Here is a 25,874-nt window from a genome sequence, read left to right as displayed (position 1 = left end):
TGCGCTTTATTCTAAATGCAGGTAGACTTTTAAAGAACAACAGGAAGGTTGTGGATTGGCTGACTGGAAGGGAGAAGGCAATTTCAAATTTCCCTTTTACTTCCTTCAGCCTTTCTTCGTTCCCCAGTCCCGCCTGCAATTGGTTTCTCTCTCATTCCCCCTTCCACACCAGAAAGGGGGTGGGACCAGCTCCCTTTGTTTTGTCCTTGGGAGATTCATTAAGATAAGAAACAAAACAATAAGGAGAAAGATGGTTTTGAAGGGGGGCTGTTTCAGGGAAGGAAGAACAGCATAGAATGGATTAATCAGGGAGAGAAGGAAAGACTGTCTCCTAGCCTTTTTTCAAAACACTAGTTTTGAAAATATGCTATACTGGGGCTTGCCAGGATGTGGGGACAATGCTTAATTTTCAGAAATGGGACTCAGGCTTATGGGTGACATTGCTATTTTGTGGTAGAAGTCTTTCTCCTTAATTGTGTGAGAGGGGAGGCTGTCGCTTGCTGGGTGGAAAGGGAAAGTCACTCTGTATATGTTCAGAGGCACTTTTACTGGCTAGTAGAAATAATTTTTGGCTACTAAGCCTGGACATAATTTGTGAACCCCTAACCTGGACAGGAGCAGAAGGGTCCAAGATCTGGTTATGGAATAGTTAGGTCTCAGCTTCTGCCTGGCTTTTCCTAACACAGTAGATAAAAGGCAAGGCCACTCCTAAACTTTTGAGTGTTGGTAGGGGTTGCATCCTTCCGAGGTCGGTAAAATGAGGACCCAGCTTGCTGGGGGGAAAGGTAGTCATGACTGGGGAAGGCAATGGCAAACCACCCCGCTATAGTCTGCCACAAAAACGCTAGCTCAAGCGGCGTCCCTCTAGGGGTCAGTAATGACCCGGTGCTTGCACAGGAGGAACCTTTCCTTTAATGGGCCGCGGTGGATTAGTGGTTAAGACGCTGAACTGCAGACTGGAAGGTCGGCAGGACAGCAGTTCGAGACCCGAGTGCTGTGTGACGGAGTGAGCTCCCGTCTTCAGTCCCAGCTTCTGCCAACCTAGCAGTTCGAAAGCAAGAAATTGCAAGTAGATAAATAGGTACCGCCTCGGCGGGAAAGGTAACAGCATTCTGTGCACCTCGGTGTTCAGTCATGCCGGCCACATGACCACGGAAGGGTCTTTGGACAGCGCTGGCTCTTCGGCTTAGAAACGGGGATGAGCACCACACCCTAGAGTCGGACACAACTGGTTGGGGACACCTTTACCTTTTACCTTTAGGGGTTGCATATGTGCTGTAGTATGCACTAGAATGGCTCTTGGGCCTTAATTTGTGGCACACTCGCTCTCAAAAATTAGGGGTTGGATACCAGTGTACTACAGTGGCTTGTACTTGACTTGGACATATGCAAAACGATTAATGAATCTACATAGCCTCAGGCATAGCTGTCCACATTTGCACAAAACAGTAATTCAGAATTGTTGAGAATTCTGGCTTCTCGGTCATGAGCAAATGTGCTAGTGCATACTGCCTGATTGCTCCTGCCTGCCTCCTCCTGCAAGCAGGAATGGCTGTAGTTACCAGGAATCTACCAGGTATAGAAAGCTTTGTGTTACATCTGAATGTAGATCCTAGCTTCTTGTTCCTCTAACAAGCCAGCTTCCGGAAGTCAATTAAAAACCCTGGCTTCAAACTCTGGCTTGTTAGTGGACAAGCTAGGAGTCTGGTTTCAGACATAATGCTAAGATTTTTATGCAAATGTGGCCATAATGTAGGATTCAGAATTAAAAAGTAGACCAAAGAAAGGAACAGGAAACAGTGAAGAATGAAAGAATTAGAAAAAGAAAAGGGAGCATAAGAACATAAGAGCCATGCAGATTTCAAGAGATGGAAGAATACTGTTAAAATCATAGAAAATATGAAGGAAATAGTGCCCTCAACAAAGTGCAACTATGGATCCTAGTGCAAATGAGGAATGCTTGTGTGTGTGTGTGTGTGTGTGTGAGAGAGAGAGAGAGAGAGAGAGAGAAAGAAAGAAAGAAAGAAAGAAAGAAAGAAAGAAAAGAAGGAATGGACAGTAGTAGTGCAAAGTAATTGCCATGGAACATACCATGGATATAAATCATAGGTATTTGCTTTAGAGCACTTTCAGATGTTATTGGCTGATAAATATAGATATAATTTGGACATTTTACACTGTAGGCACTTCAGCATTTTTTTCTAAAGTAGCATTGTGACCAACAAAATGGAGATTGCATAAGACACTGCCCTTGTTAGAGCCATTAGAGTTCCTATATTGAGGAATAGCGCTTGTTCATTCTGTGAAAAAAGGCAGTGATGCATTGGCTATTCAGATGTTTTCAACCATACAGAGATGGTTTCTCTTTTGATGTGTAGCTTTGTTCTCTACTTTTGCTGACCCCAGACATTGCTTAGCTATTTTATTATATGGAACTTTCATTTTGTTAGGGAAAGGGGTTTTCCTGTACATGTTTAGGCCCCTTACTTTAATTTCAAAGGCAAATGATGGCCATCTCTACAAAAAAGAAAAAAGGTTGAGCTTAATCTATAATATGGGATCATCAAACTGATATTTTTCACAGGATTGTTATGTGGATTACTGAGGCACAGTCAATGCATGCCACAGAATGAGGTGGTAGACTTCTGAGATGGTAGAATGGACTGTTCCACTTCAAACTGCAGGCGGGAGATCACATTTTTTTAAATGTTTCCCTCTACCAGGGGTGGTTAATGTGTGGCCCTCTAGATGTTGCTGGACTGCAGCTCTCATCGTCCCTCACCTTTGGCTATGCTGATTAGGGTTGGTGGGAGCTGCAGTCCATCAAACTTTGGAGGGCCACATGTTCCCCATCCCTGCCCTACCTTCAAAAACCCCTATGTGCAGAAAACCTGCGTGATATGGAATACACGGGGCTATGTCCCCAATATGATACCTTTATTACTCGCAGGACATGTTGTTGTTTTTTTTTTTATGTAGAGAAACATTCAGAAATGGTATCCCCAACTTGCAGTCTGAAGTGGTACAGTCCGTTCTGCCACCTCAGAACTCTGCTACCCCATTCTGCTGCATGTGTAGACCAGGCCTGAGATAACATATGTGAAGTGCTTTCAATACGCAAAGTGCTATAGCAATCATTTTCTGAGTTGGGTAAAAATTATTTTGCTGCATTAAAATCCCCTTGAAGATAAGTTCACAAAAAATGTTCTGTTACTGCACCTGCCCGCATATATCTTTAGTCACCTGTGGCACATCAAGCAGCCTGAGAGAAAAAAAAAGGGGGGGGGGGAGAAGAAAGATCCGCTTTATTAAAACTTCCCTGCCTGGTCTCCTGAAGGCAGTTCTTCCTTGTGGTGATGAAACAGGCACAGAGTAAGCAGTTAAGCAGGCAGTAATTGTGGTTGGGAAGCATAATTAGCTAGCTAGCCTTCTCTGGAATGATATTAGCGTGCACCTGAAATTACTTCTCGGCCCTTTGTGAAACTGCTTTACGCCGCAGATCTTCACTCTCAAACCCTACAAAATAGTGTTTCTAAATAGATATCAGTTGGTGCATAACCAAGCATGTTATTTTATTACAATGGTTGACGCAGTTAAGGCATTGCCCAGCAGACTGTACCTCTTAGGTCAGCAGTGGGCAGACTTTCGGCAGAATTTTTACTAGAACCCAAAGATTCACCAACCAGAGCCAGGTACAGAAGGTGTGCACTTAGAATTAAAGAACAGGGTGCCTCAGAGCAGCTGCTGATCCCGGCGATTTGTTTTGAGTACCAGAAGTGAACTGAGTTTACAGTCCTTTCACACAAATGTCCACTCCTGATTATTTCAGGCTTTCTTCTTTTCAGAGACAAATTTAGGTGGGAAAGGCTATTTTGTTGCTACTGTGCATTTGTGGGTCAAAAACCCTTGCTGATAGCCTGCAAATCACCCCACCATCTACTAGCAGGTCCTGTTCTACCTTCTGCCAACACCCGACTTAGGTCACCTTCCAGAACTGTGTAGTCTTGGGAGGCTCCACATCTCCTGGACTGAGAACTGGAGCGGCCGGGCATGGGGCATGCAGGCTACACAGCGGTGCCTGGAAAACCTGGGGATAAAGCTTAGTGGGCGATCAGGGCAAAGGATGGCACATACCAGGTCAGGAGAGGAGCCTGGCTGTGCTTGGGGCTCCAGTGGGAAGAGGGAGAGTCTTGTGTGTGGAGCGAATAGCAGAAGCTTTCAGGCCATCCAGCCTCCGCTCCTCAGGTCCAGGGCCAGCTCTAGGAGAAACCTTCTAGGTTTCTTTGTAAAAACTACTGGAGGGAGCAATCCTATGTGGATAGGCGTCCGCCTCCGAACTCGGAGGCAACTGTCTATCCAATGCGGGGCAGGCGGAGCGTGGAGGGGATCTTCTCCTCCATGCTCTGGCCGCCCTGCATAACTGGCTAGATGGCCTATTTCAGCTGTCTGGTAGGAGCAGTTTGGGGCAGGGGGGAGAAGAAGGACAGCGCACAGGACGCCTTGCAAAGAGGCTCCCACCCTGTAGGGATGTACAGTCTGTGTAAAATCTGCTCCATCTGTGTTCCGCGGATTGTCAGGCGCCTTTCGTTCTGTCATCCACCCCCAGACAGATGTGAGATTTTTTTTTGTCATGCAGAAAAATACAAATAATTGTGTAAATATTTACATAAGTATTTACGTAAGTATTTACATAATTTACCTCAGTACGTAACATTTCGTGTATTGTCCCCCATTCCATTCAACATTTCCTCAGCAGAAACTTATGTATTTTTCTACAGATTTATATGCATAAATTTTGGGAAAGTAAAAAAAAATCACCTGAAAGTCCACGGACTCCACATGGCCTGAGGGGGGTGCTCTGCAGTAGATTCCACAGGTTGGATTCTTAGAAATCTGAGCTCATTTTAATCCATCTCATATTTCTCCAGCATCCCTGCCACACACACCCCGCCCCCAGGAATGCCACCTTTTTCCCAGCTCCACACTCTTATGAGCCGGGGACGATCCATGCTGCCTATGAGGCGGCAGCGAGGGTGGGGAGGGAGTTCTCCGGGAGCCAACCTTGGAACGCTGGCTCCAAGGTTGGTTCCCAAAAAGTGACCAATCCTGTGGCTGTTTAGCCACTGTCTAGCGGCCATAGGTTTGTGCCCTAAAGTGCTTATTATGTTTTTAGTATTGGTAGTGGTTCTACGAGTTGGTAATGTCGCCTCAGAGTAAAGCCGTGTTCCACTGATTTTATTTAGAATGAATGACATCAAACTGGAAATTGAACAAGAAATATACTTTAAAGCTAATTGATGTATGTTCATTTGTGTAGTTAATTAACTTTATTCTACAGGCTGCTTGGGTTTAAGATACTGCTTCCCTGTCTCCCCCCCCCCTTAACTTGTTGCAAACAGTGCATTCAACAAAAACTGAGCCACCGGGCTTAACTTAGCACCCTCTTCAGTATGGTGCCCAGGGCAAGCACCAGATTCACACACCGGTAAGGCCGGACCCGTTCAGGTCCTTCAACTTGAAGTTTCACTCCTTGCTGTGGAGATACTGAGAAAAGGGCTAAGCCTGAGCCATAACATCACTGCTGTGGACTGGGGAAAGGCTAGGCCCTTAGCCAGAAATTTTGTGGTGAGGGAGCCTCTGGGGTAAATGCAGAGCAGGCAGAACCTAAATCCAGGTAGCCTAACTTGTTTAAAGTTATTTAACTGTATTGCTGCTTATGGGCAATTGGATAGGCTACCACCAGTACACTTTTCCATATTTCACCATAAGTAGCAGGGCTTGAGAATTTCTTTTTTTGATGAGAATTGAACATGGAGAGGAGGGCCAGAATAGCCCCACCTCCATGGTATGGCTCTGCAGCACTGCTGAGTCTTGAAACATGCTAATGAAAACAACTTGTGATAATGGGATGAGTGATAAGAAAGACTGGCTCCCTGAAAGACTTGTGTACCCACCTAGCTAGGTTTTTCAATCTTAGTATTTATTCTTCACTTTATAGGCTTTTTTTTGTATATATGCACATACAGAAATAGCCTTCTATGTCTTCCAAATGCCAACTACCGTGACCAGCTGGAATCGAATGATAATGCTTTTTCTTGAACAGTACCAGTTCAGCCCGCAGGTTGGGGCAGGAGGAGATTCCATGTGTGAAGCCTCCCCCATTGGACCCCCCCCCCAAAAAAAACCCTCTGTACATCAGTGGTGGGGACCCTTTGCAGCCTCAGGGCCACATTCCTTCCAAAGTAACCTTCCGTGCAGTGTATGTCAGTGGCAGGCAGGGCCAATGCCACATACCGAACCGATTCACACACATCCACGTGCTCCCCCACAACTTTCTCGCATCTCCCTGCCTCCATTTTCTCTGTCAGCCCATTCTCCCTGCCTTCCTCCTCCCACCTTCCATCTCTCTGGCCACCCACTTCCCCTGCCCTTCCTCCCACTGCTCAGCTGATCCATGGGGAAAAAGCAGAGAAGCTGGGGGAGAGGGGCTGGAAGTTCCCCACCTCGGCCTTTGTTGAAAACTGAAATGCAAACTCTCACCACCCTTACACTGCAGCTTGAAGTGGTACACTCCCAGAAAAGATTAACCATTTGGTCCTGCTGATTCTGTAAACTGTTCCTAAATCTGACCTTATTGTCTAGGATCACCACGTAGTGGCTTCTACTAAATGGACTCTCACCCATGAAACATGCAAGACACTACATTGTAGTCTTTACACATAAGTGTACTTGTTGTTTTGATCTTAAGTGTTTCATGGATATTTCACAAATTCTCATCTGGTTGCCTAATTGTAACTCATTAGGCTCGGGGCTGCCCAGGGGTGGACTGCCATTTTTTATCCACCATGCCCTGGAATGATGCTCCATTCAGGGCAGTCTTGGCGGGGGAAATGGCAGATGGGCTGCTAAGGAAGAGGGCTGCTTTTGCTACCACTGCCACAGGCAGCAATGAAAGAAATATGAAAAAATAATTTATAATAATAATAATAATAATAAATAAAAATAATACATAATAATAAAAGGAAGCCCTGCTAACAGTGAGCCAGCCCCCATCCCTTGAATTTTGCTGCTTCTCAGAAAAATTTAGAGAATTGTCCTCAAATGGAGATGTGAAAATCCAGGGCCATTTGGACTCAGACCTAAGAGATGCGGTTCAGTGGATTTGTACTTTTATGTGAGAGACAATTCAGCATCTCACACTTCTACTGTTATAACAAGGCACTAAAGCACATGAGGTTAACTTCCAACAAGATTTATAATGAACATGTAAAGCTTATACAGCAAGCATATACTGCATAGGCATTTCTCAGAAACCTATGCAGGCATAGACAGCTTCCTGTTGTTTCTACTTCAAACTCTCCTAGTGTCTTGTCCTGTAAGACTACTTCTCCCAATAAACTACTTTAAAACCATTGATCATTTCCAAAATTCTTTGATGTAGACTTTACAGTCATTGATCATTACACATAAGCATTCTGTGGAACATTCATCACTGAAGTTTTCCTTACAGAAGTATGTGAAACTGTAAAGAATATGCAAAACTGCAGTTCTGCAATTTGTTTGACAAAAATGCCAAATCTATGTGATGAAGAAGTCTAGTCTGGACCCTTCTGTTCTTCCTCACGTACTACTTTTCTATGTGGGGGAATGTTTTATTTAATGGAGGAGCATTCAGTTGTGTAAACCTCACCCGTAACCTGAAATGATAGAATCCATGAGTTTATCACATCAGTAAGAATTAGGTGTTTGTCATGGGGGTTATTGAGTAAATGATAAAACACAGGAATAGATTGATCCATTTGTCAAAGGAGTTCTAATATTTGCAATGCAATTCCTCATCCCTTTAATTTTTACTCTTTTTGGAAAAAATAATTTCTCACTTTCAACAAAGTTGATGTATACTTTATCAATCCCATTCTGTTGCCCTAACATTGCTTCAAAAAGGTCATTATTTTAGTGAGTAGTATCCTGCAAATAGTTCTGCTAGACTCAGTAGGCCTATATTTGGAGTGAAGGTTCTACTCAGGGTGGATGCTGTGAACAAACTGCCTGCATGGGACACTAGCACAAGAAGATTGAATCATAGAATAGAATCATAGAATAGTAGGGTTGGAAGGGGCCTACAAGGCCATCAAGTCCAACCCTCCCACCAGAAGGCCAGCTCTGGTGTCACATATGGTCTTTCCTGGCAGCAGGACTTTCTGGCTGCCTATAACATCTGCAAAGATAAGGACTAGTTTGTATGGTCCATCCCCTAGAGGCGGATGAATCCAGATAGTTTTCTGACCTCTCTGGGGATGTTCCCTGCATTTTTAGCCAGCATTCCTGCAGAAGCCATGGTGACTGCTTGGAATGAGCAGATGACCCGGTCCATTGATACGATCACTCCCAAATGTCCTTGACCAAATTGTAGAGCAGAGTCATCACTTTGATATTCTGAGGAGCTCAGGGTGACGAAATGGTTGGGTGGATGACTAAAGCTCAAATGGCAAAAAATTCCCAGCAAGTATGACCAAACAAAAGTGAGAGCCCACTTTCAGGCCTACTTTCAAAAATCAATGTTCTAGCTGAAATGGAGATCCTACACAGATACAGGAGGCTCTCCTCTTTAGACAGTTGCTCTCCACAAGTTGAGGGCAACAAATGTGATGGGGGGGGGGCTGGAGTGCTCCCTCTCCTCATGCGTTTGCTCTGTTCAGGTTCAGAATGCTTGAATTGGGCTTTAATCATGAGTGATTAAACATTCTGTCAAATCAGAAGCAACGTTCACTACTTTGAAAGATATTACTGGAGTAAAATAATGGGTACTGACTCTGAGTCTAGAATAGGAAAAAATCATTACACAGTCCAACATGTATGGAGCTTGTTCAGAATCTTGAAGCACTTCTGTCAGAGAACCTAACAGTAAGGCTACCTTATGGTTGTGTACTTGGGTTCAGTAAGCCCACTGAAATCAATGGGTGGGATTAAAAAAAATCCTTTGGAGACTAAGAATCAAGGCAAGTACCATCCACTAAGAATCAAGGTACAAGTACCATCCCTCGTACCATCCACTAGCCAGGCTTTGAAAGTTATGGAGGATCTGCCACTTCATCCCACTTAGGATTACGTTTTAACTCTTCTGTTAGCCTATCAGCACATTCTGGTATTGTGGGCTCTTAATAGAGTCTCTGCCTGTTTGGAGGGGCTCTCATGGGGGAGGTCCCTAAATTTATACATGTAACTAGCTCCCATCTCAATTATTGTGCTTCTTATTGTGGTTAATGAGATTCGGAGGCAGCTGCTGTCCTTTGGAACTGCTGAAGCAAAGGGCAGGACAACTAATGGTGGGCAGAGCCAAGGACGTGCAATAGAATCATAGAATAGTAGGCTTGGAAGGGGCCTACAAGGCCATCGAGTCAAACCCCCTGCTAAGTGCAGGAATCCAAGTCAGAGCATCCCTGTCCAGCCTCGTCTTGAATGCCTCCAGTGTGGGAGAGACCACCACCTCCCTAGGTGATTGGTTCCATTGTCGTATGGCTCTAACAGTCAGGAAGTTTCTCCTGATGTTCAGCTGGAATCTGGCTTCCTGTCACTTGAGCCCGTTAGTCCGTGTCCTGCACTCTGGGATGATCAAGAAGAGATCCTGGCCTTCTTCCCTGTGACAACCTTTCAAGTACGTGAAGAGTGCTATCATATCTCCCCTCAGTCTTCTCTTCTCAAGGCTAAACATGCCCAATTCTTTCAGTCTTTCTTCATAGGGCTTTGTTTCCAGTCCCCTGATCATCTTTGTTGCCCTCCCCTGAACCCTCTCTAGTTTGTCTGCATCCTTCTTAAAATGTGGCGCCCAGAACTGGACACAGTACTCCAGAGGCCTAACCAGTGCTGAGTAGAGGGGAACTAGTACTTCCCAGGATTTGGAAGCTATGCTTCTATTAATGCAGCCCGAAACAGTATTTGCCTTTTTTGCAGCCACATCACTTTGTTGGCTCATATTCAGCTTGTGATCTACAATAATTCCAAGATCCTTCTCACTTGTAGTGTTGTTGAGCCATGTATCCCCCATCTTGTAACTGTGCATTTGGTTTCTTTTTCCCAGGTGTAGAACTTGGCATTTATCCCTATTACGTTTCATTCTATTGTTTACTGGCCAGCGCTCCAGTCTATCAAGATCACTTTGAATTTTGTTTCTGTCTTCCAAAGTATTAGCTATCCTGCCCAATTTTGTGTCATCTGCAAATTCGATCAGCATTTCCTGCACCTTGTCCTCCAAATCATTAATAAAAATGTTGAAGAGCACTGGGCCCAGGACTGAGCCCTGCAATATCTAGGGATGGCAGAGAATTCCACCACGGATCTCAGTGAGGCCAAATGCCAGTGCATTCGGCTCCCAGAAATCTGTGTTGGAATGGCCTGCCACCCCCCACCCCCCCACAGATCCCCCCCGGGACGAGATTTACCTGGGGCGGATCTTTGGGCCGGCGGCAGCTTCAGCGGTGGCGGCTGGTCTTCCGACCAGTTGCCACCACCGACATTTCCAGTCTTGGTAAAAAAAAAAAAAAAAAGACGTGATAGGCTACGTAAAGATTTACGTAGCCTATCATGGCTGGGTGGGTTTAAAAAACAAACAAACCTGTATACGCAAATGGCGGCGGCTACGGCCGCCGCCATTTGCGTTCCTTCTTTTTGGCCGTCTTAGTCTACGTAAATATTTACATAGAGTATGACGGCAAAAAGAAAGGGGAACGCAAATAGCGTAGCGGGCGCTATTTGAGACCCCTTTTGATTCACCGTTTTAGCCGACGTAAAGATTTACGTAGGCTAAAACGGTGAATCAAAAAGGGATGCAAATAGCGCCCGCTACGCTATTTGCGTTCCCCTTTATTTTCGCTGTCATAGTCTACGTAAATATTTACGTAGATTAAGACGGCCAAAAAGAAGGAACGCAAATGGCGGCGGCCGGAAATCTGGCTTTGTTTGTTTTTTTGTTTTGTTTGTTTGAAAAGTTTGTTTGTTTGTTTTTACCCAGAGCCCTCTGCAGCCGGAAATCCGGCTGCGGACGGCTCTGGCCTGGCTGGGCCTGGCCTGCTGCTCCACGGAGCTGCCGCGGAGCACCGCCGGCCGTTCGAGGATTCCGGGGGGGAGGAACAGAGCGCCTCCCCCCCCGTCGAGGATTCCGGGGGGAGGGATGGAACGCCTCCCCCCCACCATAAACATAATCCGCAAACAGGTAAGTCACGTTCGTACATCCCTAGCGGTATCCCACTCGTTACCTCTCCCCAGTTTCAGAAGATCCCATTGAGAAGCACTCTTTGAGTCCAATTCTGTAGCCAACTGTGGATGCACCTGATCATTGTTTCATCTAGCCCACTTTGAGCTAGTTTAAACATCAGGATATCAAGGGGGACTTTGTCGAAAGCTTTGCTGAAGTCGAGGTATATTATGTCTACAGCATTCCCACAGTGCACAAGGGAGGTTACTTGATCAAAAAATGAGCTCAGATTTGTCTGGCAGGATTTGTTCTTGACAAATCCATGTTGGCTTTGAGTAATCACTGCATTGTTTTCAAGGTGCTTACAGATGGATTGCTTTATAATCTGCTCCTGAATTTTCCTAGGGATTGATGTCAGACTGACTGGTCTGTAGTTCCCAGCTTCCTCCTTTCTGCCCTTTTTGAAGATAGGGACAACATTAGCCCTCCTCCAGACATCTGGCACTTTCCCCGTCCTCCATGATTTCTCAAAGAGAACAGACAGTGGTTCTGAGAGTTCTTCTGCCAGTTCCTTTATTACTCTAGGATGCAGTTCATCTGGCCCTGGAGTTTTGAACTCATTCAAAGTAATGAGGTGTTCCTTGACCATATGCCTATTGATCTCAAGCTGCAATCCTGCCCCTTCAGCCTGTACTTCTCCTTTGCCAGGGGGGTCATAGACCCTCTTTTGGGAGAAGACTGAGCCAAAGTAGGAATTGAGCAGTTCTGCCTTTTCTTTGTCATCTGTTATCATTTTGCCATCCTTAATAGCTGAACCACCATTTCTTTCCTCTGTCTTTTACTATGCACGTGGCTGAAGAAAGCTGTCTTGTTGCTTTTAGGATTTTAACCTCAGCTCATTCTCAGCTTTAGCCTTCCTGAAACCATCCCTGCAATTCTGTGCTACCTGCCTGTACTATTCCTTTGTTGCTTGGCCTTCTTTCCACTTCCTATATCTTTCCTTTTTTGTTTTCAGGTCATCTCTAAGCTTTTTGTGAAGCCACATTGGCTTCTTCTGTTGTCTTCCACCTTTTCTTCTTGTTGGAATTGTTTGTAATTTTGCCTTGAGAATTTCCTTTTTTAAAAGTTCGCACCGGTCTTGGACTCCTTTTCTCGTTAGAGTCGCTTGCCATGGGACCTTACTTATCATTGTTCTGATTTTATCAAAATCAGCTTTCCTAAAATCCAGGGTACACGTTTGACTACACTCAGCTTTTGCTTTCTTTGGAACCAAGAACTCAAGTATAACATGGCTGCTTTCCCGCAGAGTTTCTTTAACTGCTACTTTATCTACTAAGTTATCTCTGTTGGTTAGGATCAAGTCAAGGATAGCCAATCCTCTAGTTCCTTCCTCTACTTTCTGTAGGAGGATGTTATCTGCCACACAAGTCAGGAATTTCTTGGAAGGGCCATGTTTTGCAGAATTTGTCTCCCAACAAATGTCGGGGAAATTGAAGTCCCCCGTTACTACTACATCATGCTTCCTTGAAACATTGGCTATTTGCTTTTCAAAAGTTTCATCCTCATCTTCTCCGTGATTGGGTGGCCAGTAGCTGACTCTGACCACCAGATTCCTTTTATTCTTTGCTCCATTTATTTTGATCCAGATGCTCTCGATGGGGCTACCAAGCTCATCCTCCTGTATTTCTGTGCAGAGATATGTATTTTTCACATATAGTGCAACCCCACCTCCCTTTCTGTTCCTCCTGTTCTTTTTGAACAAGTTATATCCTTCAACTGCTGTATTCCAGTCATGGGAGTCATCCCACCAAGTCTCAGTTACACCTGTCGAGTCATAATTTCCCTCCTGTATTAAGAGTTCAAGTTCATTCTGTTTGTTTCCCATACTCTGGGCATTAGTACATAGACATCAAAGACCATCTGCTTCATAGTCTGGCTTTCTTCCTACATGTTTCTGAAGACCATTGTTGGGCGCTATTAGAGCTGTTCTCTCCATTGCGGTGCATGACCTTCGTCCATTGTTACCTCCAACTTTACATCTCCCTCTCCTGTAGGATTCAGTTTAAAGCCCTCCTGATGAAGTTCTTCATGCTGTGGCCAAACACATTCTTCCCAGCCTTTGTGAGGTGCAACCCGTCCCTTGCCAACAGTGCATCTTCCAGGAAGTATAGCCCGTGGTCCCAGACTCCAAATCTCTCTCGTCGGCACCACCTTCGTAGCCAGTCATTCACCCGGAGTATTTTTCTTTCCCTTTGTATCCCTCTTCTAACTGCTGGAAGGATGGATGAGAAAACTATCTGGGCCCCAACATTCTTGAGTTTCCTTCCCAAAGCTTCAAAGTCTGACATGATTTCTTCGTAGTTCCCCTTGGCGGTATCATTTGTTCCCACATGGATGAGAAGAAAGGGATACCTGTCAGTGGGCTTTATGCGTGCAGGCAACCTTTCAGTCACGTCTCTAAACCGTCCACCCGGGAGACAACATACCTGGTGAATCCACAGGTCTTTGTGACATGAAGACCCAAATAGCCAAAGCCAATTAGATGTAGTTGGATTGGGGTAGGGAGGATGGAATGTGCTTGCCTGGAAAGGGCATGCCTGGGTTGCTGGAACACTGGACAGAAGCACTCCAGTTGCCCAAGATTAAAAATGGGGTGGGGGGGAAGGTTCAAGCAGAAATGCATTTCACACAAAGGCAAGTGGAAGCAAATAGACATGCCTTCTGAGAAGACATGTATAGGATTGCACTATGAATTTCAGCTATGTTGGAATGAAAGAAAGGCACTTTGTACCTGCTTAGAGGCACTCATCTCATTATTTCATATAACAAAGGACCTGCAACTGAAAGTAACTGTTAGTGCTAAGCCACAGATCCCATTAAGCCCTGCTTATTCCTTTTCATAGGTTTCAACTATCCAGCTCCAGCAATGATATTTACACATTAAATACCTGACCAGACTGTCTATATAGTCCCCACACAGCCATGCCAAAATAAAGGGTCTAGCAGCTTTTGCTTTCTGCATGTAAACAGTTGGAAAAGGGTTTTTATGTAAGAAAGAAGTTCTGAACTGTATTTGACTTTATACAAACAGACAAGAGGGTTGGGTTTTCTCCTTCTCACTCAAGTCTTTGAGAAAAGTGGGTTCACATGGTTGCAGAGAAACAAATCTGGGGCTGTTTTGTTTGTCAGTTGCCATTATCCAGCAATAGGAAGGGCTGCAGCTCAGTGGTAGAGCACATGCTTGGCATGCAGAAGGTCCTGGGTTCAATCCCCAGCATCTCCAGGTAGGGCTAGGAAAGAATCCTGCCTGAAACCCTGGAGAGCCGCTGTGCCAGTCAGCGTCAACACTACTGGGCTAGATGGACCCAGGGTCTGACTCAGTATAAGGCAGCTTCCTGTGTTCCTATGAACAGAAAGCGGTAATAAAAATAGGAGTTTGGGGTTTGTTTTTTAAGTGGAGAGGAGATAAATACTGTTAATTTCTACAAGCCTATGTATGCCTACTCAGAAGCCCCATTATGTTTAATGAGGCTAACCCTCAGGAAAGTGTGCATAGGATTCCAGCACAGGTGAAGTTTGCAGGGAAGTTTGCACCCTGATGTTCTGCATGTTTTCTCGGAAATACGTCCTGTGCCTGTTTTGTCATTTGTGTTTTTTTTCATTTTGCATGAACTCTAGCTTCATTGGTGAGGGAAAGGCACTTATTACATGCTCAGAGTTTCTCCATAACTTAGCCCTAGTTTTGAAAACAGACTCATTGGCTGAATCCTGGTGAAATCTAGGCACAAATGAAGTTATGGGGAGGAAGACGCAATGAGAGCTTGTGCACAACAAGGAGGAGGTAGAGGACAGTTGCACAAAACAAGGCATCTGTTTTGATGAAGAGTTGCTGGAGGATGATAGGACAAGGAGGGGTGGTTGCATGAAGGGGAACAGAATTGGTAGGGGGAGAATGTAAGTGCTCAGTGGTGAAAGAAAAGCATTCTGCACATGCTCAGAGGCACTATCTATTTAAGAACATAAGAAAAGCCGTGCTGGATCAGACCAAGGGTCCATCTAGTCCAGCATTCTGTTCACACAGTGGCCAACCAGATGCCCATGGAAAACCCACAAGCAGGACATGAATGCAACAGCATTTACACATTTATCCAAAAACTATTGGGGAGGGGGAGCAAATAAATCCTTTCCCAAATTGGAGAACTCCCCTTCCACATGAACTGCTGCACATATCTTGCTGAAACTTTGCTGGTTTCCTGCTTAGGGACACCTCTAGGCTGTCTGTAATTTTCAGAATAATGGTCCATGAGGAACGTAGGGAGATAAGTATGTACTCTTTTGGAGACCTCAAAATGTCAAGGCTACCCTTGCACAAAAACCCCAGTGGCTATCATTCTGAAATTGGGCAGATACGATCTCCTCTGATGGGGCAATGAATCCTGAAATGTTTATCCAATTCTTCCAAGGAGTAAATATGTTATTGGCAGTTCCCTTTAAATAGGGATGCACGAAACCACTTACCTTTTTCGTAAGTGGCATCCGTGGTGTGGGGGGAGGCGCTCTGTCCCTCCACCCGAAATCCTCCCTGGCTGGCTCCGCTCTGCGGAGCCGCTGGCCAGGTGCATCCGCAGCCGGGCATCGTCTGTGGCAGGTCTGCAGCTGCAAATGGTGGCCGGCGTAGGGGCCGCCATTTGCATCCCTTCGCTGAGCCATGATAGGCTACGTAAATATTTACGTAGCCTATTACGGCAAAAGCGGGGACACAAACGGCAGCCGCTACGCCATTTGCGTCCCTGTCTTTTGCCGTGATAGGCTATGTAAATATATATATATGACATTTGCATCCCCGCGTTAGCCGTGATAGGCTACGTAAATACTGACGTAGCCTCTCACAGCCATTCAAAGGAAGGAGCACCGGACGGCTGACGGTAATGGAACAACCACCAAGCATCGTCCCCGGAGCACCGGACGGCCGACACCCGGTAGGCTCTGTTCCGGGCCCATTTCGTGGGGTTGCTTTGTTCCTCCATGGATTCCAGGGGGCCGAATTCACTGGAATTCAGCCTCCCTGGAATCTGTGGCAGAATTCTCCAGCATCCCTACCTTTAAAAGAGAATCAAAATATAAGCCCTGCACCTATTTTTCTGACATTGGGAGGTGTAATCCCCTTCTAGAGGGCTACTATGCCTGAAATTATCATCCAGTTCTGACCAAGAGAAAAAAGTTACAGGTTTTTTTTCTCTAATTTCCCATGGTAGTCAACAGGAAGCATAAAGATTCATTTTTCCAAACCTTGACTCAGGTTTAGTGCTGAGCTGAAGTGGACTGACTCCAAATTGGCCTGAGCAGAAGCGGGATGTTTTCCAAAATGCTGAATTGGGATCTGAGTTGGGGGGGTGGGGACAGTGCATACTTCTTATGTATGTATGTAATCTATACACAGACATACCCACGCGCAAGCATACTACATGCACACTACACGTGCACACGCGCGCGCTCACACACACACACACACAGAGGTGCACTTAGACTCAGACATATGCACATGCAAATTTGTGGTATGGGCCTGTGCCCCGGATCTTTCAAGAACCTAGCAACATCCCTGGCCTGAAGGATTGCCTCTGCTCGTCTTCCTCAATTCCTCCTGGCTCAATGCCTTCTTCTTTTCTTTTCTGCTGTCAGTGTTTCAACTGGCTCAGGTTGCAAGCCTATAAACGCTTACCTGAGAGTAAGTCCCACTGAGCTTAGTGAGGTTAACTTCTGAGTAGACATGCACAGAATTGCACTGTTAGACACGGAGAGAGGGAGAAGGGAAGGAAACAGGCACAGAGAGAGGCAGCAACATGTACCATAAGGAAAAAATAAAGTGGCATGTGGGGACCCTTCATATACTCTCTGTGGGTATCAGAAGCAGTGGAGGTAGGGGATTCATGGGCTTCTCCCAACCCCACCCCCCCACATCCCCAATCACTCCCATCCCGCCAGGATGCCAACATTAATTTTTTAGAGAGAGAGAAAATGGGGGGCAAAATTTAACAAAACTTAGTAAGGGATAGGAATATCCAGGAATCACCAGCCCTCATGTCTATTCCCACATCCTTAACTGGACATGTTTAGCCTTCAGAAGAGAAGGCTGAGGGGAGATATGATAGCGCTCTTCAAGTCCTTGAAAGGTTGTCACAGAGGGGAAGGCCAGGATCTCTTCTCGATCCTCCCAGAGTGCAGGACACAGAATAATGGGCTCAAGTGACAGGAAGCCAGATTCCGGCTGAACATCAGGAAAAACGTTCTGACTGCGAGAGCAACATGACAATGGAACCAATTCCCTAGGGAGGTGGTGGGCTCTCCCACACTGGCAGTGTTCAAGATGAGGCTGGATAGCCATCTCTCAGGGATGCTCTGACTTGGATTCCTGCATTGTGCAGGGGGTTGGACTCAATGGCCTTGTAGGCCCCTTCCAACCCTACTATTCTACGATTTTATGATTCTAAGGTTAAAATAAAATAAAGAAGGGGGGTTGTTTGCCTTCTTTAATGACGAAGCAAAGCAACGTACTTGCTAGCTGGTGCTTCTCCCTCTGGAGTCTGGACTTGGTCTGTTCTTGATGTGCTGCTATCTGGGGCCGCTGCTCCAATATGGCCCTCTGCTGACTGAGTCTCCATGCTGCCACACGCTCACAACAAAAAAGAAAATATGCACACTCAGCATTGAATCCAGCTAATAATCCTGTTCCTGGCCCAATGCTGGAGCTCCTCGAGGCTGAGAATCTTTTCCAAAGGCAAAGGTCTTCCCCCTCCCCTCCAAGGTATGAGCAGGGCCTTCTGTTGGCTAGTGACCAGGCCTGAGCAGCAAGGAACACAATGTTGAATCCAGAAGTGAAAGAGAACTAACTGCATTGCTTCCTGGGTTCTTGCTGGAATGAGTAAAGACACTGATCGGCTGTGGACATCGCTAGTCGGCGCCGAATTCTCAAAGCAATCATTGTTGGGTCCTGGTTTGCTTGTGGGGCCAAGCAAGACCACATATGGACATTTTGCTGGATGAACTTCCCAGAGCTTGCCTGGGGCCAGAGATGAGCCAGGAGCATGTGCACATTACAGAAGAGTTGCACATGTGTGGATTGCTCCCACCATGTCTGTGAAAGTTAGACTGTTTGCGTACATTCATGGGTTAGTGCCTTTGCTGTGGTTTAGGGAGGTTGGGGTGTGTGTGTCCTGGTTGGCCAGGAGTGCTCCCCCTCCCCCAGCCCTAATAGATAATCTGCCAGGGAATGAATAAGACCTTGGTTCTAAAAAATGTGTGTGGAGTAATCTACAGGTTATTTAGTCAAGTTGAGTGACTACGTTGCGAAATGAGTGATACCTCAGGGCTAGCAAATGCTTTAGGCGAAAGGCAGCTAATTGCCATCTGAGGAACTTGGCTAATAGCTGGATCACATATTTAATTCAATTTCTAAAATCTTAACTTCAGGTTTTAAGAACTAAGGTGCAATCCTATGCATGTTTAAACAGGAAAAAGTCCTACTACTCTCAGCATTCCCCAGCCGGCCATGCTGAGTGGGGAATGCTGGGAGTTGTAGGACTTTTTCTGACTGGGGAATGCTGGGATTTGTATGATTTTTTTCTGTCTAAACATGCATAGGATTGCACCCTAAAGTTACAATTTATTTTAGATTTGTCTTGACTTGTTTAATCAATAATCAAGGCTAACCTGCTATAAATTATAGCTTGGAAACTCAAAGGTGCTTCAGGGTTACCCTAACCCACCTACGTAGCTGCTTTAAATGTAGTAGTAATATAAACAGGGCAGTCGCCTTTTTCTCTCACCACAATTTTAATTTGTCTGTTGGTTTGTCAAAGACATCATGGCATTGTGTATGCATGGGGGCGGGGAAAGAGATGGCTCTCATGCTCTGGCAATTATGATTTGTGGATTCTCTCTGCTAAAAGCAATGTGAGGACCCATGTCTTAGATGGCTATTTGTCTGCATGTAAGAAAACTGGAGTATGTGATGTGGTCAGAAGAATGGCCATGCAAGAGTCTCTCTCTTGCTTAATGGATGCATCTAGAAGTGTGGAAATTTGCCAAGCAACCACAAGTAGGTCCCTGTCCTGGGTGCTTGTCATCGGTGGTGTTTCAGGTATTTGCACAGAATGCCCTACATTTGCATTGCACAGAATGTCCCACATTTGCATTATCGAATGCTTTCTTGAAAGATGCTTCTCTAGCCTTTTCTTGGCATCTAAAGAGTCATACAACAAACACTGGAAACTTCTGTATACCTCATCAGATCATTGCTGCATCTGGCCTTTTCTGACTGGCCGTGTCTCTCCACCATCTCAGGCTGATGTCCTGCTACCTCATGATCTTTCAACTGTAGTTGCCAGGGGTTGAACCTAGCACCTTCAGCATGCAAAGCATGTGCTCTCCCACTGTGAACTGGCCCTTCCTTAAAGCTTCTGTTGTCAGGTTTAAGAACTGCTATTACATTTAATTTTAGATGCCTCTGCTTGTTGAGCAATCAGGCCAAAACATATGGTTCCAAATGATGAGTGATGAAAGCCAAGACTTCTAAAGGGGGCTCAAGCTATGTCCCCGCTGCCTCCAATAACAAGTTTTTATTATTAAATGTGATGCGGTGTGTTTTGAGGAGAAAAGATTTGCAACCTTTCTAGATTTTAATTGTCTTAGATATATTTATGAGTGCACCTTACTCCAAATATTGGGAGAATGGATTTGCACATTTGTCGGCTATGCTTACTTAGTGATTGCCTCTCTTGTATTTTCCGCGGCAGGTGAGCGTCCTTTTCACTGTAACCAATGTGGAGCTTCCTTCACACAAAAGGGGAATCTACTGAGGCACATCAAGTTACACTCTGGAGAGAAACCATTCAAATGTCCCTTCTGTAGCTATGCTTGCCGGAGGAGGGATGCCCTCACAGGACACCTCAGGACACACTCTGGTGAGTCTACAATGTCTTTGCTGTCTGCACTACTGTTGAACTGTAATGTACCCTGCAATTTGTTAAAATCACTCAACATATACATTTTCCTTATACTGAGGTCAGAGCATTGGTCCATCTAGCTCAGTATTATTTACACTGATTGCCAGCGTCTCTACAGGGATTCAGACTGGAGGCTTTCCCAACCCTACCTGGAGATGCTGGGACCTTCTGCATGAAAGCATGGACTCTACCACTGAGCTACAGCCCCTTCCTTAATGCGGCTGTAAAGTCCCCAGGTTTTGAGTTGGGGTCTTTTCCAGCCCTACTACCTGAAATCCTTTCAAGCCAGAGATATGCCAGGGATGGAATCTGGTCAAGGCATGTGCTGTACCAATGAGCCATGACCCTTCCATTGCTCCACTGCCTACTGATCTGGAGGCAAGTGGGTACCTCGTATCTCCTTCTCACAAAGCCTTGGTGCTGCTTCTGAAATTTGGTCAAAGCTGAATTTGGGATGAAATATTGTTCAGAATTCAAGTATCGCCTGGAAAATTGTGGTAGTCTTGCTGAGATTCTCAGTACTTTCAGTGAATCTGCCATATGAATCTGCCAGTGAATCTGAATCTGCCTGTTTAGGAAGTTTTCTTTGTTTCCTTTTTACATCAGTAAGTAGTCTTATACCTGCATTCTCATGATACAGTAATATTTTAATGTCAGACCTTCTCTGGTAATCGCATCCATGTTGTTAACAATACAAAACTGGCAATATATTTTCATCCAATAGGCACGCACAATTAATAATAAGTGTTCCCACAGTCTTGAATGCTGCAAAATGTGCTCCTCATACATGAAATGGGCATGCCCAGTAATGGATCCAACAGTTGGGCTCAACAGTTCCAGGGAAATACATTCCATCATTCCAGAAGGGTGTAAGTCTTAGAGGATTTGCACTGATAGGGGTGAGATTCAAAGTAGCACTACACAGTTTATTCTGTAAAAAAACAACAACCCCACACTGTGTAAAAGCTCATGTTTAGCACTGGGGACAAGGGTTGAAGAATAACAGCTTAGGTCCAAGGCCATTTCTGGCAATACTTTCCTATATGTTTGAAAGAACTTTTGGGATGCAATATAGATGCAGATCTTCAGTGCTTCATCGCTTGCACATTAAAATTCCATAGCTATCTCACTGTCTTTATCCTAATTCAGTGTTAGATTGTTGTGTTAAAACAGGTTCCAAACTTCCCAAGTTATCTAGATTTTTTAACAATGACCATTTGAAACAATAAACAGCAAAAAGCAAAGGTAGCTGTAAGAAAAATTCCAAAATCCATATTAGGGCAGAATCTTTATTAGGCCAACCAATATGTCACAAAACAATGTGCATGCTTTTGAGTTCTCCAGCACTCTTCATCAGTCTAGATGGTAAACAAAGCAGCAAAGGGGGTGGGGTGGGGGTGGCGGCTGTCTGATGTTGAAGCCATGGAGTCTGCATTTAGTCGCAAACTTGAGATGGACTGTGGGAGGAGGGAGCAGATACTTAAATTAGGCTCTAGTAGGTGCCATGATAATTTCAGATTGCACGTGGGCCTATCCTTAGGATTGTTGGGATGAAAAACAAACAATGCTTGATGACTGATTTTGTACATCTTAGTTTCTGTTCCAATAATAATAATAATTTCAAAATATTAAGTTATTTTTAACGGTATTTAAGTTATTTTCTTCACTCATTCTTTTAACCCAAGAATAGACTTCTATGGATACTAGAGGAAGATTCCCTCCTCCGGTTCCAGGCCATTTTCTAATTTGTTTTCAGCACATCTGGCTTTAAACAACCCACTGCCTGTAATGGAACAACCACCAAGTATCAAAAGAAGATAAGAGTTATAAAATCTTTTAAAACTGGCTCTTCTGATCTATCCTATAAGTGAGAAATTATTGATGTGCTGGCTACTGGTAAGGCATAACTATCAGGCTGGATCCAACAGTCAAGTCAGCAGACATCCATTCGCACAGTGGGACTTCTCTGTCCTTTCCTTTCCTGTGCAGCCCCCCATCTGCCGCCCTCCAAATTTGCTCTGGAGCAGATTTGAGGGGTGCGTGGGGGAAGGGGAAATCCGTTCCAGCGGTTTCCCTTCCACTGGTGGAACTACACCATTGGGTACAACCCACAATGTACTAATTTTGGAAACTTGGCTAGATATTCCAAAATAATGTTAATGAATTAGAAATAGAATATTGTGAGGATTCATTATGTTTTAAGAAGTGGGGAGGTTTCAAATATGCCCATCTAGATGTGGAAAGTCATAAATCAGTCCCCAGCTGTTAAACCCGAAAGATCTGTTTCCTACTGATAAGATAGACAATACATTGAAGAGGGGCCTCTAGCAAGTTTAGGTTGGGCACTCTGCTTTTGTCTTACAGATCACTCTCTCACTGATAAGGATAAACGTCAGTTTTAAGATAGAAATCATGGTGTTTACATTGTAGGAAAAAAAGGTTATCCAACTATGCAGGAAGAAATAAATCTTCTAAGCAACAGACTACTCAGGTGCAGGTGTATATCCCAGTTCACAGGGGATAGCATCATCATACCACAACTGTTGGCCCCTGTTGGCTTTTGATCTGGATCCTTCAACCTAAACTAGCATAGAAAATGCATTTTTCTTGTATCAGAAGTTGAACTACAAATGAACATTGCCCAGTTTCTACCTTGGGTAAAGTTTTTGTGCTAAATTTCACATCTAATATTTTGAGTGGTTGTTAGAATAGGTTCTTTCTCTCACTGTGAGAAAGTTCTCCCCTACCCAGATTATATTACTGTGGCTTAAATTTTTCTTCCTATACTCACGTTCTCAGCTTCAGGTTACTCCCTGTTAGGCCTTACTTCAAGTGAAGCCAATCCTCTGAATGTTAAACAGTCTTGTATCAAATTCATTGTCTGGAGGTAGGATGGGCAGCAGTCAACCACTGACCAATTTCTGGTGGACTTCTTACTGTCTGGTGATTTCTGTTATTCTTACTAAGAATACTGAATTAAGTGAACTTTGATTTGATCCAGCAAATCATTTCTTATGTTCTTAAGTTAGCATGCATTCTCAGGATCAATGAAGAGAGATTAGTTATTCTTCCACTGCTGAGAGGTCTTTGGTATGCACTCTTACTTTGGAAATTGATAACACATTAATGGACCACAGGGATTCTACTTAAAAAGAAAAGAAAAGAAAAGTTGACCATGCAAGACTGACATCAGTCCAAATCTTGTCTTAGGCTGAGTTGATACATTCTGTCATTCACAATTATTGTAACAACAATTATTTCTCAATAAGTTAAACACACTAAAATAGTAATATCAATAGTCAGATGATGAGTCACTACTTAGTTTGTTCTTACTGCATCGGCAAAACTCCACAATGTAAGTCATGCTAGGAAATTCTAAGGATATAGTGACTGATGTCAGCTTCAATAGGTAAAAGAGGAGCTAAGTCAAAAGAGCTGGTATTTGCCAAAGAATAAGTCACAATGAAGTCACTCACAAAAGGGAGGAATAAAATAGAATTGGTGGAGATCCAGAATTTCAGTGCAACATTTTCCTTCTCAGTTGCCCAGGACAGAGTGAATTGCTAGGGGTAGGGATGTATGGGAATTCCATTTGGGTGTGTATGAAAACAATGGATGTTTCTAATCTGTCCCTGTGGATTCCGTTCTGTTTCCTCCTGCTAGCGTTAACTCGATCTGTAGTGAGTTGAGCCAATATGCAGATTCCTTTTTGTTTTTTTAGATGGCAGCAACTTGTGCATTTTTAAAATGGGGGGGATCTTGAAATGTGTGCAAATGGTGTCGTAATGTTTTAAAAATATTTTTATTGGCGATTTTGCACATGATCTCAAGTCCGCCTGTCCGCTATGTATAACCCACAGAGGCATATTCCCCTCTTGTCAATGTCCTTGTCAGTTTCATCCTCACCACACCCTACTTCCTTTAGCCCTGCAGAGCCATATTCCATCCTTGTCAAAGAACTTGTCAATTCCCCAGCCCCCTCTGGGAAAGTGAAGTGGAGGATGAAATTGACAAGTTCTTTGACAAGAGGGGAATGTACCTCTGTGGGGCTACACAGCAGAGAGGTGGACTTGTGATCATGTGTACTTGCACAAGATCACCAATATATATATATAAAAAATAATTACAGCACTATTTGCACAATTTTCATGACCCACAAATTTAAAAAAAATGCACAAATTATAACTTGCACAAATGACAGAACCTGGGGAAAAATGCACAAAATATTTCCAGAAACGAGGGGAAAAAATCACTACAGTTGCTGCCACTTATCAGAATGGAAACGCTTTGGAATCATGTTGGGTTTAACCAGAACGGAATTCCCAGCATCGCAAGCAGTTAATGGGAGATAAGGAGAGTAAAAGAGGGAACTTCCCACCCAAACCACAACCCAGAAAAATGTTTAGCTTGAAACTGCATTTTCTTTTCCCCTTCTCTCTGATCCTAAACACATACATTGAAAGCAAGCCCCATTGATTTCAGTGGATCATATCAGTAATGTTTTTAGGGTGCATTTTCTCACCCCAGCTAGAACCTTACTTGTGTCCAAAAGAATCTAACTGATATTTCATCATGCTACAGAGAATTTATTGTGGGGCAGCATGGCTTTATGCAATAATCTAGGCTGTGATATTGATAAGCTGAACTGCTTAATAGAAGCCAAATGGAAACCAGGTCTTGATTCTGAACCTGTTGTGACCCTTGATTGACACTCCCTGCACACCTACTGTTTATTGTGCACATAAGGCAGTGATTTTTTTATCCTGCAGGTGTTCCATCCTGGTTTTATCTTGACTGCAGCTATCTCGCCATTTCCCCATTTCTCTATGTGACCAATGTGTGGCCTTTCCCCACCTTGTGTCCCTCCTTCCTTCTTGGTGCCGGCTAATACACACTGACTGCACAATAGGTTATGCACGATGTGTCATTTGCACACATGTTTTGTGTAATTGTGCTATGCTGACTTCAGACACAGGCACACAAGGCTCCCTGCTCTGTGGACTGGAGGAAGAGATTTTTATATCTTCATAACTAAACACAGAGTTGTGGTTCTCACAGTGCTACATGGGCACAGGAAGCAAAAGCTGCTGTTCAGGGTAGCATATGTAAAGGCTGCTGCTTGTGGGAGCATATACTGCTTAGAAGGAACACAAATGGAGGAGAAAAATGAAAAGGGCAAAGAAAGCCTTCTTTGTGGCACACATACATTACTTAAGGATGTAATAGAAGCTGTTTGATTGAAGACAAGCAAATGTCCAGTGAAAACTTCTATAGAGCGGCCATTTGAGATCATGTATCTAAACACATAGTATTCTTGTAGCTTACATACAGGAGTATGTTTTCCTTATAGGGGAGTTGTATTTGTTCAAGCCAGTTGAAAATGACATTTCCATTTTCTAGAGGAGAGAGCTATTCCTTGAGAACAGACATGAGTTCTTCATAGAGGGCCCTGCTCTGGCTTCTACTTTTGATATGGAAAATTAGTATAAAATACTTTTGCTAACAATTCGTATTTCCATTAATAACAAATGTCACCAGGGGTCTCTACTAGGAATGGAGGAATGAGTCTGTTTCTGGTCCATGCCAATTTCACTCTGTCCTGTTTCTGCATTAATCTGCAAATTTAAGGAGGGAAATCTGCAAGAAAATTCATATTTAAAATGTATTTAAATATGTATTTT

The 25,874-nt window shown here is 44.2% G+C and overlaps 1 protein-coding gene across 9 annotated transcripts in view; it reads left to right on the top strand.

Annotated features, from left to right (window-relative positions):
• The window catches only part of IKZF2 (IKAROS family zinc finger 2), a 154,842-nt gene that overhangs the window by 82,566 nt on the left and 46,402 nt on the right, over window positions 1-25,874 (top strand). For all 9 annotated transcript variants that reach the window (XM_084830087.1, XM_084830108.1, XM_084830079.1 and 6 more), the window contains exon 5: window positions 19,984-20,151. In XM_084830087.1, the coding sequence (XP_084686213.1) occupies window positions 19,984-20,151 (168 nt within the window). The remainder of the gene's footprint in view (window positions 1-19,983; window positions 20,152-25,874) is intronic.

This window comes from Heloderma suspectum, chromosome 1 (genome assembly GCF_057233095.1).
Source record: "Heloderma suspectum isolate Gila_16-S chromosome 1, 16-S_ref, whole genome shotgun sequence".
NCBI classification, from domain to species: domain Eukaryota; kingdom Metazoa; phylum Chordata; class Lepidosauria; order Squamata; family Helodermatidae; genus Heloderma; species Heloderma suspectum.
Note: the sequence above shows the minus strand (reverse complement) of the source record. Positions and strands in the feature narration are given on the sequence as shown.